General features: G+C 42.2%; 1 protein-coding gene across 1 annotated transcript in view; it reads left to right on the forward strand.

Annotated features, from left to right (window-relative positions):
* The window catches only part of nrxn3b (neurexin 3b), a 209,012-nt gene that overhangs the window by 180,447 nt on the left and 7,521 nt on the right, over positions 1-21,044 (forward strand). Inside the window, exons 21-23 of the mRNA XM_068753834.1 lie at positions 1,949-2,038; positions 3,501-3,811; positions 19,033-19,111. Of these exons, the coding sequence (XP_068609935.1) occupies positions 1,949-2,038; positions 3,501-3,811; positions 19,033-19,111 (480 nt within the window). The remainder of the gene's footprint in view (positions 1-1,948; positions 2,039-3,500; positions 3,812-19,032; positions 19,112-21,044) is intronic.

Consider the following 21,044-nt stretch of genomic DNA (forward strand, 5'->3'; position numbering starts at 1 on the left):
TGCAGTAAAATTGACTCTTTGACATTTCACATATGGAATGGCGCTAAATTGCAGCTAATGCTCCGCACTTAGAGTTTGATGAAAGATATGTTGAGAGAAGATTATTTCGGCGCTGCTTTAAAGAAAAACCTTTAAGCCAGAGTGATTTTCTACTAAACAATGGGACTTTTACGGGCAAGGTTATGCAATAATGAGCCACCTTTAGGAACCGAATATCAAAATGACAAACTAGACCCATTTTTCTCATTAGTTGGACAATTAGCTTGTGCTATATTCATTACAAGGGGACTGCTATCTCATTTATCACCTTTTAAAGGCATTAGTAATTCACAACAAGCGTTGTACTCCCGTCTTTCAGTGTCAGGTATATTTTCACCTCCGCTTCGGTGATGTTGTGAGCGCCAGTTTGTGAGATGCTGGCTGTCCTCCATCCTCTGATCTTCCCACACCAACCCAGTTCAGCTCCTCGCCTCTCCTCTCCTCCTGCCTCTGGTCTTCACATACATCATGCCTCCTTCTGTGGTGCATCCAAGTACGTCATGCTGCCAGCACAAACCTGCTTGAGATCAGAGGTTTTGGGGGGAATTTCTGCTCATAGCAGATTAACCTGCTGGCATGCTGCAGACACAGTCCTTTAGCTCCTTTAGCCCCCTTGCAGCGATGTATACATGCTGGTTCCAAAATGGCTGTAAGCTGAACACGTGCTGTTTTTTTCTTAAGAAAGATCAAAAGGACGGATTCAAAGATGGAGCTAAAAAAAACAAAGATTTACTTCTACACTTGAGCCTACGTGGCGCAATGTTTCGTTTAATGCAAATATGGCGCTTTCATTACTTTATGTAAGTTAGCAGTTGCTATGAGGGGCAGTTCAAAATTAGGTAATAAGACCAATTTTCGTCTAAATAAAAGGCAGAAAGCTGATGGTCATACCTTCTATCAGGTGTGTGTGTGGGGGGGGGGGGGGGGGCATGGTGTTGTCAGTCATGAAATCAAAAGAGAACATCACAAGGCAAACCTTTCTAACTAAACTAAAAAAATCACTTCCCACGGTGATGTTGACCGTGTCATTCATAAATCAGATTTCATTTGCTTTTGTCATATCTCAAAAGTGATTAAAGACAGAAGCTTTCAGACGGAATGCCTCTGTGGTTGCCACACAAAATACGGATGCACAATGACAGAAATAATTCCAAATACACCGTCTAACCAAACCAAATTTTCATATTCCTGGAAAATATTAGCCATGGTATCACACCACAGGAAGCTGGGGTGGAGAACCTTTATATATATATATATAAGTACCCAAAGGTCCATGTCAGTAATGATCTCATTTGTATGCATTTCCTCCTCAAATCTGTGTCACTGTGGGACTTCTCTCCCAATAGGTCTGCACAGTGTGTTAAATTATCCCTGCCCTCTCTATCATCGCCAGCCTCTCGCTTCCTTTCTGCCATACAGCTCATTCCTTCCAAATATGCTCTCAAACCAAATCCTTATTTGGCCCTTTGGTAATATAAAGGCAAGTGTTGTCCAGTGGAAGAGTTGAATTATCCTCAATTTGCTTCATAACTGCAACAAATGCATGTGTAACTTTACAACCACTTGATAGTCATCTTTTTGAATCTAATATCAATATATTATAAAACTGTGATGTATTTCCTGTTCTTTTTATTTATAGGCTGTTATTTATGCTGTCTGCTGTGGATATGTGTTGTGCTTTCAACCCCAGATATGTTTTATTACATTTAGATGTGGAGTATGCTGTATGCTATATAAATACCACTTTTAAAAATTGAAACTAAAGCTACTTGAAAAAAAATCATCATAAAGCTTTTATAAATATTTCTAAACAAAGATAAAAGTCATCATAAACCACTGTATAAATGTGTGATGTCTGTTGCTGTTGCCGACTGTTTCAAGCTGTTTGTTAAACTTTCAAACTTTAAAGGCAACAGCGACATTGAGCGCTATCAAATGGCAAATAAGAAAATCCCGTTCAAATATACCCGGCCAGTAGAAGATTGGCTTCAGGAGAAAGGTAAATCTTTACCGAACTTCTGGAATGTTTTCTTTTCTTTTTTCTGTCATTTCATCGGCTTGTTCCCTTCTAGCCTCTGAGAGTGAATAACCTCCCTTTAAACCCTTTATAATACAAGTAAAGCAATCCGTATTTTACTTTTTTTTTGCTCTTTCCTTTGTTCTTTTTCTTTACCGTTTTAATCATTGTCATCTTTTCAAATTTTTGTTCAATCCTGGTGTCCAGTTAAAGGGACTAGTAAGGCATTTCATGAAGTGAAATGATGCGATCCAATAAGCATCAGGTACTGCAGTGCTTCTTTCTTTTAGCCGTGCTGCAACAGCAGGCCTATTGTTTTGAGAGGAGCATTAGCTCCCTTGGCTCAAATCCTCTGCCATGTTTGAGAACAAACTAATCAGTGGGCATATCCCCCTGAAAACCTCCCAACCAGCAGGTGCATTTCTCTGATGTAATTGATCAGATTGTAACTAAACGCATCACACGTGATGAAATACTCACTTGTTTTGGTGATGGAGAGCTAATTGGAGCCTTTTCGACGCCATAGCATAGCAGTGAGCCCGCCTGCACTCTGAAATTGTGATTTATTTTTGGGGATTTAAAAGTCCTCTTCCTTTGAGTTTTACATTTTTAGTCAACTTAATATCATTATAAACTGCATTTAAATTTTAAAGTTGCATATAAACATCTTAACCTGATTATAAAGTCCCTTTAACAACTCCTAAAGCACAGGCGGGTCTGATAAATGTCATTACTGCTGCGTGCGTGACTCCACATTTGATTTCACCTTCGCTTCTCTGATTTGGACGTCTGTTCCCGTCATTCCACACTTCCTATGTTTTATCATAATTGTGCAATAATAGCAAATATAACAAGCTTCCAATGCAGCGTGTCTGTAAATTAAACACATTTGATGTTTAATTGTGATTCCTGCATTGTGAAAGTTTTCATTTTATAATTATTGCATGAGCAGTGTGTTTTTGTATTTAGGAGAGGTCCTAATGAAATTCATCATACCTAGTGATTGTGCATGCGCCTACTTTATCACAATATGCCAAAGCCAGTGTACATATTTATTAGTGATTTTACTGCACAAGTCCAGGGAATAGTAAGCCTTGCCTGTGGAATATGTTCAACCCGATTTTTCTAATAGCCTCTCCTCTCCTGCATGTGTTGCAGTCTTATAATACAGCTATAGCTCCGTACTGTTATATTGCTTTTTCTTTTGCACCAAATGTTGCTATTTTATTCATGGTAAAAGCATGTTCCATCACCATTACAGCACCATCCATGTTCATTTGACACAGCAGTCAATAATAGTGTGTTTAGTTCCCATTAGTGTATTTATTTCACAGTGTAATTTCTTTTAAAGGGGCAGCATGTCTCAAAATGACAGCTTTTAATGTCTAAATAATTTTCTCCATTACGATCATATTAAGACTTGCGTCTGTGCATCCTATGTCAGGCCGGCAGCTGACAATCTTCAACACCCAGGCCACTATCTCCATCGGTGGAAACGACCGCAAGCGGCCTTATCAGGGCCAGCTCTCCGGTCTCTACTACAACGGCCTCAAAGTCCTCAACATGGCGGCCGAGGGCCATCCCAACATCAAGGTGAACGGCAGCGTGCGGCTCGTAGGCGACGTGCCGACGAGCCGGGGCGCAGCGCGCACCACAACCTCCGTCCCACCAGAGATGTCCACCACTTTTATCGAGACTACCACCACACTCTCCACCACGACCACCCGGAAACAGCGCTCACCACCCACTATTCAGGTAAAAAAGTCATATAAAGAACGCTTGCTTGCATGCTACACGAAGTAATACTAATATGCCAGTAGTAAGTAGCAGGTTTGCATATTTCGATATAGTATCTCAAACTGACAAGACATAAGAAGGATGAGAGGAAGAAACGACATGTAGAAGAAAGTAATAATATTTTGTCATACATACTTGTTGGTTTGGCTTGAACAAGGAGGATCCAATTCAATACGTTTTATTTTGAGTAATTAATAACCAGGTGAAGAGGGAGGAGCTTGGTGTGTCATAGGAGGTTATACCAGCAGTCTTGGCCTATGAAAGCATATTGATCAGCTTTGCTCAAAAGGAAAGTCTTTATACTACTCTTGAAGATCGAGATCAGATCAAATGTTTAACTTCGGAGATGCTGCCATGCTAACTTGAGCTCCATATTTACATTACACATGCATCCGCCTCTTGCCAGTCGTGTAAATATACATAATCAACTACTGATAAATAGATATAGAATAAATCAGTGCAGTGTACAACTTCAGTGCGTGGGTTTTTCTATTTCTTTGGTAATTGGGTTGAAAAATGTGACACATAAAATAGAAAATCCTCATATTTCTCCTCCACCATAATGCTTTCTGTGGCTTTCTGTGACAGTACGTGGGCAGATTACCGTTCTGATACTTTTTTCCATGCTTGATCAGTCAAGGTCAGGATGCTGTATTTCTCATCAGGGACTGAAGTGCTGCTGTTCATCGGGGTGTGCAAAGCTGGCCTCAGCGCTGCACCTTTAATCCACATTTATCGCATTCCCTTTGTTTCTTTTCTCTGTCTCTATCCACCAACGTCTGTCACTCACACACTCGAGCTTAACAGAGACCTGCGTCCGAGTCAAACCCAGTGACTCTTGCGGCTGTAAAATGCTATTCACAATTGCGATGGCCCTTCCAGTGCCGACATGTTCATATCTCTATCGGTGCAAGAGCCAGAGCTGTTAGGAAGGCACTAAATACCTCAGATTCAAACACAACAGGCAAGATCGTTACCCTGTTCAAATCCATTTACGCTGCATGGTCTTGAAGTGCATGGCACAAGGGCATGTCAAACTCCCTTCTGCACCCATGCAGGTACATGATCTTAATTATCTGCTCTTTAAATAGCAGGACAGCACCGCTGAGCATAGGCCCGGTTTCTGCTGGTCAAGGGCTTTTTGCAGCCCCTTTATAGCAATGAGCATCAATGTGTCTGACTAGCCTGACCTCATTTTAAGACCCAAACAACACATCGGTGCTTACATTTATTTCTTACTGTACATGTAAGAGTGACAGTCACTTGATTTATATGCATTTCATATTCAGTAGTCCAATTCCTGCCTTTGTGTGTCATCAGTCTCTGATGGCAAAGGCTGAGTCGAGATGCCATCGACAAGGGCACAGGAGGGAAAAACAGTAACATAGATATGAAAAATTATATTTTCTTACATTATTAATGCAAAAGGAAGTCCATCATGTTCTCCATGCAATGGGAGAACTTTTATACGATGCTTTGCAAGCTTTACCTTTATTGTCAAAACCCAGAATGCGGTGGGTGAAGGACAAATGATGCAGTTGTGTAATATGAAGTAAAGAAACGCAGTAAAAAAGAAAAAGTTGTGTTTTTTGCCCTCACTAACTTCTGATTTTTTTTTCCTGAAAACATAGCTTGTTCAATCTTCTTTCACAACGTCCCATGACAGCTTTGATTCACACCGCTGTGTCTGAATTTAATTTACCAAGGCCTTTAATTTTGCAGTTCTCTCTTGTTGGCTGTCAAATGCTGTGGTGTGAGAGGTGCGGAGAAGACCTGCACCAGTCAGGCGGATTTCTCCACCCTTCAGAGTGGCATAGGGGAGTTGAGCAATCATTAGTGATGTACTGCAGTGCTGAAAGAGCTGCAGGTATCTGAAACAGTGCAGGTCTTGGGCGTGTGTAAGAGCAGCCTTTTAACTCACTGCCCCAGTTTTTGTGCATTTCTCCTGAATTTCCAAGCCCCACAGAATATTATTTTCTATGACTATGCAAACGCCAAACCAACCAAATTAAAGATTAAAGTCTCTTCTTTCATCAGAACAAACAGTGTGTCCCTACAATTTTTCGTTCCGGAGTTATTGGCCGTTGAGGAGGGGCAGATTTCAATGTCAGGGTTTGCAGTGAATGTTTGGGTTTCAAATAATGTCTTTAGATGTGAATGGCACTCAAAGAGTTAAAGAACGTATGTGTGGATTAAAATGAATGTGGTTTAGTTTCACCTTACACATTCTTTGTCTGCCTCGCCAAGTCTCTGTTCTTTAAGAGACTTAAGAAGTCGTCAGTTTTACAGACTAGATTTTGTAATTGTCACCCTTGGTGATTTCCCTGTTACCATCATTTAGTGATTGCTATGAAAGCTAGCCAGTGTTGCCTCTCATTAGCACCAGCTATAGAAATATTAATTGTGTGCATTTTTGGGGGGGGTGCTAATAGCGGTAGCTGCAGCAGCGCTTCCTTGTTTTACAGTCATTGTATGTAGCTATGAATGAATCTCAGCTGTTAACATTCAATTTGAACTTTTATTTACATGAACAAAACCGAACTTGAAAATTTCAAACTCTAAAAACTAATTTTCTTAGTTTTAATTATTGACTTAATCTTAGCAATGACTGGTCCAATGGTTATTATGAATAAACAGAAAACTGGGATAGATATTGTCCTCATGTTGTAAACTTCAATTTCCGATTGTGCTTAACTTCCTGAAAAATGATCAAGCAATCAAAATTCTGCAAGTAACTCCATGCATGTCAAAACAGTTAGTTTGAAAGAAGTTGGACTCAAATTAAAGGGTAGCTCCACCAATTTCGTACATCAAAGTCCGTTTACAAGTCTCACGGAATACTGCTGCATATCTCAAGCGAGTTTTAGAAAGCCTTTTGCTTCTCTGCAGGGAGCTGTGAAATGACTGATAAGTTACTTGAAGTGATGTCACTTGAGGAAATGCTGTTTAGGTCAGAACATTAAAAGTTTGAAAAAAATCATTCACGTGGCACTAGCAAGATGGGAACTTGCCAGACCTCTGTATCCCACTCCTGATCACTTTTCAAAATTAGTGACTCAGGTTACGTGAGCCACTCTGAGCACACCTGGAGCTCCAAAGGATGATTTGAATCATGTAGGTTTTGACAAGAAGACAAAGGAGAGCAGGGAAAGATATTAGTTTTTCTCAGGTACTCCTGCACCAGTTTTTCAACATAGATCTGTGTCAAAGGAGTGCACTGTGACATCGACGGGGATGTATTTTACATCAATCTGTTGTCAAAAAACAACTTTTGCAGCAACCAAAACCCCCCTTCACCCCTCAAACAGAAGCACACTCTTGAGTGCCTTGCCTTCTTTTTTTTTTTTTTACATATGTGAGTGAGCAAGTGGCAGAATTTGAGAAGATATTTTTGTGCAGCAGATCAGCATTTTGTCATGTTAGTCATTTTTTATGTAAACTTTATTTAACCAGAAAAATATTGTGTTGAGGTTGAGAGCCTCTTTTTCAAGGGGGTCCTGGTCATCACCTAATGGCTTCAATTTATTGTGAAGCCTTCGAGTGCTGCAGCCTCGAATGAAATCAACTGGTTTAAGCAATTCAGAAGTTTTTATTTTAGATTCCATTCTGTGTTTGCAAGAAATTGGGAGGGTTGATATTATCTTGTTGGAGTTCCTCAATGCAAATGCTTTCATTAGTCCCATTTTCCTCAGTCCTGTTAATTGTCCATCTGGACAACAGGCTTAGTCTTATAGGTGACTTACTACTGATGCTGAAGAGTAGTTCTATACGGCCTGGAAGAAATAGATGGGGAAAAGGTGCAGCTTTATTTGGGGCTGCTTGAGCCGCACCGCCTTCCAAAGCCCTGGCTCAACCAAAGAATGGATTTTACACGTTCTGGTCTGATGCTGATAGTCATTTTGGGAGCAATAATTTATGCAAGGCTCTCTATCATGGGAGATCAATGTTTCACATTCTCAATTAACTGGAGCTGCTGGCCTGAGATATTTTGGAAAAATTAGGAAAGGAGGCTGCAATCTAGAACACCATGGGGAGAGACACTGAGTGATTTACATGTTGCTATGTTAAAGAAATTGCTCAAGTCCATCATATTCAGCCAGCCCAGCACTCGGGAGACGGGACAATGAGAGGTAAATTGTTTGCAGTTAATTAGGCTTTTTCTGCTGAGAGAAAAAAAAGAATAATTTATTAATACACCTGGATACCCAGTGCACGGTAACAATAATCACTGAGTCAAGGTGGGCTTTTCTATGGGAAAGGACGATTTGTGCATTTTCATTTTATTTTCAACCCTTCATAAATAGTGTGTGTGTGGTGGGGGGGGGGGGTGATCAGTTTAGACAGACTGAAAGCAAAGGTCATAAAACTCTGATCATTCAAAGATAACATGTTGCACGTTAAGCTGCCAGCTCCTTGCAGTTTTCCTTGTCTTGCTGCTCTTGCTCCGTCTACCTACATCAAGGATGTTGCTTAACGCCTGGGGATATATGATAATCGCTGATTTATTCTGTCTTCAAGAGGTGGCGAGGAAGGCGCTGTGCAGCTCACGGCGTGTCTCTGCATTGTAGTCTGCTGGATAGTGTTTGATGAGTGTGTTCGTCTGCGTCTTGATCTCCTCGTGTGCGTTTGTGTGCGCAGGTGTTTGTGTGGAGGCTGCTCCGCTTCTTCACCTGCTGTCAGTCGTCTTTCCTCTTCAGTTCATTCGTCTCTGTGATCTCCTTTCTACACAATCAGACCTGCCAGTAATTGTGCAAAGGTCAAACTACTTTGCAGGTATTCCTTGGGATTCTTTCTTTATCCCAGCCTCTCTTCATCAGAAACCATCTCTCTTCCTGGCTTTTCCAGGTACCCTATCAGGCAGCCAAGCTCCAAGTGAATTCTGGGAGATGAATATCGGAGGGCTCCTATATGCTCAGTAGGTCCAATTAGAAGACAGCAGACTGATGGAGACCCTGCTGGTGTGTGGCTCATTAAATGGTCACACACATGAATGCACACATTTTGCACAAGGATCTCTTAATCTCTGTCTCACACATATGTACATGCACAACCAAATTAAAGTGCCTTTATTTGCACATATCTGTGTGCACAGTCACATGTGTGTACCCAAGAACAGAGAGACAATACCGAAGTATTTTGAAACCGTCTAGTCAACAACATGGCAAAGTTATTCCAGGACTGGCAAAGATTCTGTGTGTGTGTGTGTGTGTGTGTGTCCATGTGTCCATCTTTCGCTTATGATTTCCTTCTTTATGAATTTTTCATGTCAGTCTCAAAAACATGTATACAAAGGCATTTCCATTAGGCTTCTATGAATTTGTTTGAAGATTTTTGCAATCTACTTCTATTCCATAGTGTGTGTGTGTGTGTGTGTGTGTGTGTGTGTGTGTGTGTGTGTGTGTGTGTGTGTGTGTTTGGGACACTTTGTCACTCACTAACTCCAGGGGTTTTGTACCCTGGGGATTTTTGTAATAGTTGTCCCCCATGCCTTACAGCACAGCTTGTATAGATCCTCCAAGAATGCAAACACGTGTGTGTGTGTGTGTGTGTGTGTGTAAATCTGCTATCTTGTCAGGCTCCACTCTCACAGCGGGGAACTCGCACCAAGGGGCAAGCCAGCAACGAACATCAGTTACACGCCCAGGCAAACACACAGACCCAGGATCAGCCTGCAGCGGTTTGCGTCTTCGCCGACCAGCAGGGCAGCACATCGTCAGTGTGTTGTCCACGCTCACCTCTGGCCTCCTGCCTTTAGAGGTGGCTGACTGGTTATATGTGATGCACTAATAACTTAAATTCACGGCTGACACCACAGAGGGATATTTTCAGTCCAAAATCATCGCTATAAAGAAAAGGGGGGGGAAAGGGGGACTGCTCCAACTATGTAAATCTTAAAACTCAATACAATTAACTTGAACAGATCATGTTGGTCAAGATTAAAAGCATTTTTATTATATGGCTTATGTCTATTACTTTGACAATTGTAAACTTTAGAAACCAAATGTCATGATGGGATACATTTTGTTTCAGATGCTTTGGTAAAGATGGGTCATCTGAATGCATTTCTATAACTTGGAATAAATCCAAGACGAATTTTGGATATGGTGCTAATTATCTTGCAAACGGGACACAGCATCTGACACTTCCAGAGATTAATGACGATTTATTTTTGTGTTATTAAACTGTATTTCTTTTGCCTTTGGGAAATACAAATTGGTTCTAGTCGTCTCGCCACAATATTTTAAACCCACCAAAGATTTATTACGCACCAAACACAACACAGACATGAAATTGACGTAGATTATTTAATCTGTCTGAAACAGAAAATGTGAGCTATTGATGCATCGACCTGTCAGAGTGAGCTCCCTAAGCTGTGTTCTCTATAGTGATGATGAATCACGGCCTCGGCTGTGTTTCAGATCCGGGATCCGGCAGCGCTCTCAGCTCTGGTGACTTATTCTACAGCAGATGTAATGAATCTCTGTACATGGATGCACTGTGAATATATTTGCTGCCATCCCATGATGTGCACACTTGAGCATGTGAATTTACGTGCGTACGTGACAGGGAAAGGGAGAGGGAGAATAAATCCTTGAAAGAATAGTCTCAGATTTCTAAATGTCTCTTTGGTCACATGTCTCTTTGTACTCACTCATAACTCATGTGCATTCCGTTTGTCGTAACAGCGATTTCTTGTCAGAATGCCTTTCATTACTCCGAGTCGTCTTGTATGTCGGTAAGTGAGGGACCGCCTGTACTGCACATGTGTAGCATGTATTAATTCATTGTGTATCAAACAATTCCTCATTTGGTGTGTGATTACATTTCAGCTTCCAATGTCTAAAAAGGGAATAAATCGAATGCTCAATTTGGGTTGCGCTCGTTAGGTGTGAACCTAAATGGCATCCCATGGCTAATTTGAGAGATGTAAAGCCGCCAGCAACGGGCATTACATAACGTCTATATTGATTGGTATTCGTGTGGAAATTACAGCAGCCTTTTTTAATGCAACACTGGAATGGGTTGAGGCGGATCGAGATTTCGTCCACAAGGGGGGGAAGGCGTGCAAGATCCAATTTCAGCTGTTTGTTTCAGACTTCACACTTTCTCAATGGAAAACCAATAGCGAACGTATTGTCTTACTTATTGATCGTATTGTTGCAATTAGTGAGGTCACCTCAGGTTTATTATAATGGAGCAAACAAGGGCGTTCCTAGATGACATCAACAGCTTCCAATACTATATAATATATGCCTTTAAAATAATACCTTTAGAGCAATTCTGATTTAGATGTATTACGTCTGTCGCCTCCAGAGCTGGTTTGTCAATTGATCAATTATTTCTGAAGGTGCTTTATGCACAAATGTCAAACATTTCAAGTTCCAGCTTTTTAAACGTGAACATTTGTTGCCGGTCTTTTTCATTAATTATAATTATTCAAAAACGTAACTGGCATCCCAAAGTAATGTATTAGCACTTTGTGGTTGAGGCTGGAGAATAATTCATTTATTTCAAAAGCCTCACAGAGAGTCTAACAAAAACTGTGTCACCGTCCAACTCAGAATTAATGTGGACACATTCATTTAAGCCTTCTTCAAATATGTGAGGATCTCAAGAGAAAGCTCCGAGCACATCAATTCACAATGTGGAAATCGATGTTAGACAAGATGATATAGATTATCAATATGAAAATATTAAAGCACACACATACAAGGAATAAAGTGCACATGAAGGAAGTAGCAATAAATCAAAATGTCACCAAAGCAATAATCTAGCAGCACTTATAAGTCTATAATCAACACAAAGTCTGTTCTTCTATCCTATTAGTTTATCACTCACGTTGATTTGAACCCAGTATGAAAGATTTTCTGGTTCCAGCCTCTTAAATGCGAATATTTCCTTACAGGAAGCTTTTGGTCAGAGAGGACAAAGCAAATTAAACACGTTGTGATTTTTGTGCATTGTTCAATTACTGCAATGGAAAATGCACTAAATGTTAATAGTACCTTTCATGTGGAAGATGCATCGTGAGAATAGATAAAGTCTCTAATGCTAAATAAAGTATTTCTTTGCTCCATGAAGCCACAAGCAGGAATACCCGCACCTTGACTTAAACCAGTTCATGTCTTGATCCTCATTGAAATGGACTTTTCATTTCATTCCTGTCCTGGCTCAACCCTTCCTCCTCTTCATGCCCCCTCTCCTCCGCCCGACACTCTCATCTTCTCTCTTTGGTTATGCCTTTCATAGCCGCTCCCCGCCATAGCCACGTGAATTCCTCTCTTCCCCTTTGAAGAGGGAACCACAAACGGAAACACAAACCGTATCTCGGAGCTGTAATCGCTGCTCCAATTTCACCTGAGGATGGAGGAATTTCTTTCAGTCGCTTGCTTACCTCACACACACCTCTGCGCCGGTCTCTCATGATGCGACGCCTCCCACCCTCACCTGTGGTCACACGTGTTTGTGTATATACATGCATTTGTATACACACATGAGAGTCTGTTTGTGACATGGTTTCAGTGATGACCTTGCATGCTGAAGGAGTCTGAGTTGGGGGTGGGGGGGGGGGTCCTGACCACATTTTCCTTTTCCTTAGGAAGATGAACGACATTGTTTGAGAGTGAGCCTGAAACCCTCAGCGCATCGCACTAAGGCCGGTCCTTGGGGGGGGGGGGGGGGGGGGGAGGAAGAGAAATTGCTGCCTACAGGAAGACCGCTTTAGCGTTTGTCATTTGACCTACGAGTTGATTATGTGGCTCGTTTTGGTGTCATTTATCCTCTATATTGAAAAAGGAGGGCATGTGGTCTTAATGGAATCGCCTTCCTCTTGTTGAGTTTGTGTCATCTATCCAGAATAGTGCTGCTAATAAAAAATACACACTGAGATTTGGCACTGTGTGTCTCTTTCTAACATGTTTCTCTGCTGCCAATCCCATCTCCCACCTCTCCAGTTATTTATTCCAGATAAAACATCTTATCTGTCCGAGTGGAGACCACGAGCAAAAAAGAGGCGTGCCAGCACTATTGATGGAGATATGGCATGCTGCCATTGATTCCCCTTGTAATACAAGCCTCTCCCTTGTCGGCCTGTCAAAGCCCAGATCTGGCATGATAACGGCCACATCAGACAACCGTCAATAGGAAGGCGAAGTTTCCGCCCGTAGAGATGGCTTATCTTATTTTGGTTCGGGGGGGATAGTGGAGCGGAGGAATGAAAACGGGTGCGATAGCGAGGAAGAGGAGATGGAAGTAGGAGTCGGTCTGACCTCTAATATCTGTCGGCTCCAGGGCCCATTTCTCAACCTGAAAAATAGCCGGTCCTGTGTATCCCTGACTAGCAGCCATGAAGAACACATGTCCAAGGTGACCGTGGATCTCCTTGGGGAAGAAGCGATTGGTTTGAATCGCATCTTGATTTGCCCTTGCCTCTGCGGCAGCACTTTGATCGCTGATCATGCAACCGCATTGGATATCCATGGTAACTGCATGCCGGGATGAGGTGCTGAAGTAAAATTGATTTGTTTCGGGGGTTCGTTCCTATCAGTGCAAAAAAAAATAAGACTCAGCTCAGCTGTAGCCACCGGGCACCCGGGCGTTGTAAATAAGCCGAATTGGGTTTGATAGTGGCGTTGTAATGGGGATCTATATCGCTGGGTCTCAAAAGGCTCCATTTCTCAATGCTTCCTTCCCCCTCTGGCCATGAAAACATGTGAAGGTCATTCGTTATGAAAGGCGGTGGTGTGTTCAAGAGCGTCCTGCCACTTCCCTGTCTGATTTGTCAGTGCGCTGCATTTATGTGTGAGTGTGTGTGTGTATCTAGATTCCCCACGCCTCTCCAAAATGCATTGGTCACGTTCATATTTAATGCCGTGTTTGTAACCCTGGGGGGGCATGGCTCTGTTTTAGCATTTGCACGGCTTTTTGTGACCCAGGGGAAATCTATAGACAGTGGTCGAGTGCATAATGTCTTCCGTTTCCCCCTGCCGAGCACGAGCCGAGTCTTTGAAGTGTCCAGCCCAATCACCGTCAAGCTCAGCAGAATATTCTACCACGGCAGATGCTCCTGTTACCGTCCATGCATTTGAAGTTTAATTCAAAGTTAATAGATTCTCTGTTTGATCAATGTTCTCCTCAGACAGCCGCCATCAGGCATGCAGTGGATCAATACTAAATACAGTTATATAAGGAGGCTTACTTGGTGCCATATTCTCATAGATGAAATAGAGCATTGTTCATCCAGTAAAGATTAGTTGACTTCGTTGTTCTTCTTTTTTTTACTGTTTGTGTTCTCTAACTGTAGAGGGAAGTCTGAAGACGCTGATCTTACAATAGTTAGAATTGTGAGCACATCCAGAGTTGTATCACATTTGTTATGAGGTACGGGTGTGAAGAGGCTGGATTTAATTTCAGTCCTGTTCCTTCAGACACGTAGACGCAATGCTTCAGTGGCTTGACGCGACTTAAAGACTTTGCTTTGCCCAAAATCTTAAAAAGGCCTGATCAGGCTGTGTTGAATTGGAAATGCCAATTTTTTTTGGCTATGGAAATCAAATCTGTCAGTTGTATGACCGCATGAGTAGCAGAGCGTTGCAGCCTCCAGTGCGCTGCAGCCTGCAGTGCGTCTGCAGCCGCTACTGATTTGAAGTTGTGTTTGTCAGTGCTATCCTATAGAGACAACTCATGTTTTAAATGTACAGATTAAATTTCAGACTTAGTTCTATCTGTAAAAATAAAAATAAAAAACTCCTATATATATTATTGTAGCTATCCATCCAAGAACTTTTCTAAATGTAGACTTTAGTGATGGACAAAACCCACAGTTCTCTTTCTTTGCGCTCAGCTCAGTTTAACAGTGTCCTCCAAAGGTAAATTCGTTACTATGGTATTTATTTCTTTGAGTTTGAGTCAAGTCAAATGGAAAGAAAAGCACTAAGTGCAGTACATTACCACATCAGCAGCAGCCCTGAGTCAAGGTAACCCACATTTTAGCAGCAGGAACAATCCAACAAACAATAGAAGAAATGCTACCTCCAGAATTATGCATATATATATATATATACACATAAATGATTTGTTACCAACATGTCGTTTGTGAGATCTCTTCAGAACAGATGCAAAAAACAAACTCTGCAACTCTGTGCATACGAGTGTTCTTTAGAGACAGACTTGACGCAAAACAGACTAAGCTTTAATTTAAGCTTTATTTTCTAAATGTTCATCCTACACGACTCCATCACGCTGTAAATTGTGGTAAAATTACTCTGTCAAATAAGACATGCAATCACAACGAGACAAGTTGACAGTGTTTGTTTTTCTTTCTTAATAAAAGACACGTCAATTCCTTGAACCTCAAGTTTATTGTTAATCAATCGTGCAGCCTCTTTGTTCACTCTGAGGTCAGACCCGACTGGTGATGTGGTACGCACTCCATTCAGATGCCAAGGTAATTGCTGCTTTATCCGTTAATGGCCTCTGCGATGCTGCCGGCTGGATCGCAGTAGTCAGTCCCAGACTTGCCGAAGGACCGGCAGAGATGGAGACGCGCGTGCGCGTCCATCCGCCAGTCTCTGCACGCTTTCCATTTTGCTCGTTAATCCGAAAGGTGTCGAGTTTTGAGACTTGTCTCTCACGGAGGCTGTCTATCTTTATCGATCTCCTGCGCGATCCTTTCATTTGATGTGCTGAAGTGGTCGGCGGTAAATGCTGTTTTAATGAAGTCTGGCTATTGATTCTGCTGTGGTGTTTGTTTGTCCAGAGAGGAATTGGAAGCGTCGCTCAAATGAAGGATGATGCGGATAATCAGTAGTGGTGAAACATAGTGACTTTTTTTATGTCCCGAAATCATCCTGTGTGATGATGCGCTTTCTTCACCTACAGGAAGCATCAGGCATTGACGCACATAATAAAGCTTCCCACACACTCAACAAGCAGGCCTGTAAATCCCACCAACCAGACCCTTGAAAATGACAGTGAAAATGTTCCTTGAGTAATTACATACGCACACACAAAAAATCACTTTGCTTTCAAAATATATCCCACTCTGTTACGGAGATTTAGACAGAATTGGATTTCCACTTTTTGTAGTCTCTCTGACCATCATTTTACTATACCCTCGCGCAAGGCTTCGATTGCTGCACACGCAATGCTGTGCCTGCCTTTTCAGCTCCATCAGAATCCTGCCTTTGTGCTATGTTAATATCAACGTCTGTAGTCGACTGACGGATGACTGCGTGCTGCAGAGTGACGCTTCATCGGCTCTGCAAATGTCCGAATGCGCAAAAATGGAATCCTATGCCATTTACGAGAAGCCCTTCAATCAGAACCCATTTTGACTGGCAGAGATACTTCATATGTTTCTGGAAATGAATCGTGTCTAGTGGATCTTACAAATGTCAAACAACGCACTTCAGAAGGTCTCTTATATTTCTCAGAGTGGAATCAAAATCGTTTAGACGCGAGGGTCTCTTACTGAGTGAGAAACCATTTTCAATCAAATGAGACGGGAAAGCGCACACACACACACTGCTATTTAAAAGTAACCTTTACAATAAACTAGATGAGAGAGTCCTTTCTACTCTTTCGTGCGGATAAGCTTAAACAGGAAGTGTTTTTTCACTGCCGATGTTCTGCAGAAGTCAAGACAGCGCAGAGACTAGAAATATTTTTGATGACATGTTGCGTTTGAACTTTAAAAGCCATGGAAGAGCTTTGAAAAAATAAATCTATCAATGGATGAATAGCAGGTTTATGAGCTATGAGATACAGTCAGTCTACATGTAACTGGTCTGCTGCGAACATGAGACACAACGGGCTTGAAGTTAGGAAGCTGTGGAAGCGCTTCCATTTACTAAATGATTTAATTTGAAGGTGCATGTGGAACACAATGGAAAAAGGGTTACCTGACATAAATCAGGATTTAATTTAATTTTCTTTCTTTCACTATTTCCCATCACTGAGCAGAAGATGACACGAGAAGAATCTCTGCAGATGCGTCTCATTAGAGTTCATGGTTTATTCAACTGATTTTATTTTCTTTATGCATGCGAAAGGAATATAATTACAAATTTAGTACAGTGCTCTCAAGAAGATGTCTTTTAATATCTCTCTCTGCACATTTAACCTTATTTTGCTTCAGCTTTTGCATAAATCCATGTGCTTAAGGAGGGTACTTAGAGAATCCACATTATGCTGTTATTGAGAACGGGTATTGACAAATACAGTTTATAATGCACTGTGCTTGTTGCTTTTAATTCAATTGGTTAAGTCGTTGTGCTTTATGTTCTTTGAGCTATATGGCTTTGGATGGGATTGTTTTAAATGTAAAGACTATTGACTATATGCAGTTACCTCTCCTTTCATCCAGTTGCTCTACAGTCTTTGACATGTGCATGCAGTAAAAGCTTTTCACAAATGGCAGAGCAATCAGACAGAAAAGATGCAGCTGCAGAGACCAAGTTAGTCCAATCCATACCCTGTATGCAGAAACCAGCTTCATTATTTGCAAATCAGCCTAATGGAGAAAGCCCACTAGAGGCCATATGTTTTAAATAGCATTGGCCTAATAGCATAATTGCCTAAGTCTTAGGCAATGCCTATTGATGACGGCCAATTATGCTATGAGGCTAACGATATGTGACTCTAAACGTGCTCAAATCAACCTAGAAAAATTAGCATGACCGCTAGCATCCATCCCTTATAAAAGTGTCACATTTAAATATAATGAACAGAATGACCGAGTGGGAGCTTCAGAGTAAACTCGTGTGCTTTGCAAGTTGAAACTCTTTTCCAAATTATTTATTTCTCTAAAAATGAGTTGGATTAGTGATTGGAGAACCCACTCGGCTCATTTCTCTATTTGCCCATTCAGAGGGATGCGTACGCCTCTGCCAAGTGGCTGCATCTGAGGCAGTGGAAATATTTACTGTGTGCTGACTCTGCTGAGATGGCATCAGCTGCAGAGCGATGCTGCATGAATGGACCGGAGAAAGGCGGTGTTTTTCAGGCTGTGCTGCGATGGTCTTTTGCTAAAATTACAAGAGCGCAGACTTTGAAGCGGCTCTGGGATTTTCATCTCTCTGTGTCCCTGCCTCCTACATCTGCAGCTATCATAATAAACAAGCAATAACCCTCTTTCAGCAACAGCCGAGACTTTTATATCCTTAATGTGGCTTCGATAAATAGTCATGTTTTCTAAGGAGCCTTATTTTAAAGCTATTTAGTTCAGAGCCTGCTCACCTTGCTTTTTTTTTTTTTTCTGCACATACTGGAGAACAGTAGGTAATGTGGTGCATTCTGCACACTAAAACAAGCACGCACTACATTATCAAATCTACCGGTACACAAAAGAGTACAGCCCACTGTTGGGGGTGTGGATTGGAACGTCCACCTTCTAACTGGGTGGAATGGTTAATACCAGCATGTGTCTGGATGCATATATGGTCTAGGTGGACGTCTTTCTCCTGGCCCTGCTGAAAGTGGCAGCTCAAGCACGGGGGGCGCGTTTCATTAGTCTGTCAAACCCGATGATATTTAGAGCCCTACACCCTCAGCCAGAACTGGAAAACTCAATCAGCACACTGATTTCATAACCCTGCTTGGTGACAGGGCTTATTTTATTGCCCTGCTGATTCATTCTAATAAACGCCAGCTGCCCGGCGCACCGACACTGAAATATAACTCCCTTTTCCTGTCCTCCATGAGTCGGCCCGAAGAAAGTGGGAAGGAGGGCATAAATCAGAATTGTGTGGAACTGGAGGGTGCAGATAATCCATCGCCATTGCGGGTGTAGCTAGCGAGCCCGTTGCACCATCCGTCCATCCTGCACACAAATCAGGAACCGGGACAGTGTTGATCTGTGGGGGCTTGGTGGGGCCATTGATTGTGGACGACAGCGGAGGAAAGGGCCCATAAATAATCAGAGGCGCGGTGCGCAGGGTGAGGGAAAACAATTATCTGCAGCGGTGGAAAGCACATGAAGTGAGGAATGATAAACACTGTGAAATATGACTGACTCTAAGTGATATATGGAAGCTGAAGGACGGGCGAGAGGTCTGTTCGTGCCAAGATGCCCTTGAATGGAGCGGCTGTGGGCAGTATAGTTGAGGACTTGCTGTCACATCGCGGCCTTAAGCACATTGTCCTGGGCTCATGTGTGGAATGTGTCTCTTTCTCCACAGACGACAGATGACATCGTTTCCTCAGCAGAATGCTCCAGCGACGACGAGGACCTGGAAGAGTGCGACTCCGGACATGCAGGTGGGATAGGTGTGTCGAGCTGTGCTTGCTCTGAACCTGGTCTACTTCTTCTTATCTTCCTTTGATTTGCCACCGAGGAGCTTCTCCTCTCAGCATCATGTCCCATGGAAAGCTTCAAGTGTAACTTAAAAAGAAATATTTAAAAAAAAAGGCCCTCGGAAAAGTAGAAACTAAGAAATATACACTGGTGGAAGAGGTTTCAAAGTGTATATTGAAATGTTAAATAATTCCGTAGCGAAGGATGGAATCGGTGAGAATGAAGCTCAATTCTTAGTATGTTTTTAACTTTAACTGTAAATGATGCCAGTCAGCTGCGATAGTTAAAGCCCAATCCTCCCACCTCTATTCAAAGTTACACTTGCTATGGGGCCGCTGGCTGCAGACATGACGACGCATTGATACTAATTTTTGTTCTCTCAGCATTCAGTCGAGAGCAAAACTTTACTCAACAAAGTGCGAAATTAGCATCAAGCCCCATGTCGCCCACACTGATGCTTCAAAATGTATCTGTCCTGTACATGGATGATTTCCTCTTGCTGTGTGTGCGTCTTTCTTGACAGAGGATACATTTTGAGATTTTTTGAGAACAAAGATGCTTTCAGCGTAGATACTGTGATATGTAGCAGACTAACTGCAAGAGAGCCTCTTCCTCCCTCCTTCTTCTTCTCTTGTTTGTGCCTCTGTTTCGTCGGAGGCTTGCCTTACCTGAAACATTCTGATAGAGAACAGATATCCTCGAATTTCTGTGCGCATCGTCTCTCTCCCCCTCCTCCCCTTTACACGAACTCACACAGACACACTTATCACTTTGTGATTGCATCAAAGTGATACAATATTCACTCCGCGGAGTTTGGAAATAAGAGCAGCTGGAAATAAAACTGCAGTTTTAAAAGGAGCGGTTATTTTTGAGGCAACTTGGGTTTGGGTGGGTTTCGAACACGCAGCTGTCTATCACGCGAGTACCCGGGAGCAAGTTGGCGTGAATCCAAACTAGATGGAGTTAAACCAGGAGAGGAACAGAGAGAGCTCTGTTAAAATTGGCTCAGAATGTAAAAAGAGTCTCCCCTCAGGCACTCGGGGGGGAAAATCATTAACAGCTCAGGCTATTTGATTGCTTTGCTGTCCTTCAAAACGCCATGACACAAGCTAATTGATGCCCCGTTAATCGAGCTAAATATGGCTCTGCTTAGGAACGAGCATATGCCCACTTTCTCACTGCTAACGGTAAGAAACAAAGCACGTTGTTATCTCCACTCAACACAACAAGAAAATCTTGTCTATTTATTTTGTGCGTTAGATGAGGTGTTTCTGTGCACCCAGAGGGGTATTCTGCTGGTAATCGTACCGTTTCCTTCCAATCTGAGGGAGAAACTCGTTTACTTGGATGACCTCGTCGCACCACAGTAATATTTGTATCCTGAAAATCACGTCGCCATCCGCGTCTTTGCGCTTATAGCTTATTGATGTGAAGAGAAAGCTCTTTTCTCCATGCGGTATTTAGGCGCTTTCTTCACACAGAGATTTTTTTAATCGGTCGGGGAAATTTGAAAGCTCAATCCCAAGCATTCTCAAAATTGGGGGGGGGGGGGGGGGGGGGAGCGTACTGAAACAAGTCGAGACAACTTGGTACCCTCCCTTCATATAGTGGCAACATATGTAGCCGTACACGCTCATGCATACTGTACATTTCACCATGTCGACACAGAAATTCACCTCATTCCTCGCCCTGCTTCCAGTTGTATGAACATGTTGCATGACATGATGTTGGTTTATTTTCTGTTGCATTTTGGTTGTTTTTCTCCCGCGATGACCATCTCTCTCTCTCCTGTATGGATTTGGGGCACACATGGGTTGCATAAGATTTAAGATTTTTAATTTATGATTTACCTTTTCCGGCCTGGGCGGGTTGAGAGGAGTGATCTTTAATTTCTCG

Source organism: Brachionichthys hirsutus, chromosome 20 (genome assembly GCF_040956055.1).
Source record: "Brachionichthys hirsutus isolate HB-005 chromosome 20, CSIRO-AGI_Bhir_v1, whole genome shotgun sequence".
In the NCBI taxonomy this organism is placed as follows: Eukaryota; Metazoa; Chordata; class Actinopteri; order Lophiiformes; family Brachionichthyidae; genus Brachionichthys; species Brachionichthys hirsutus.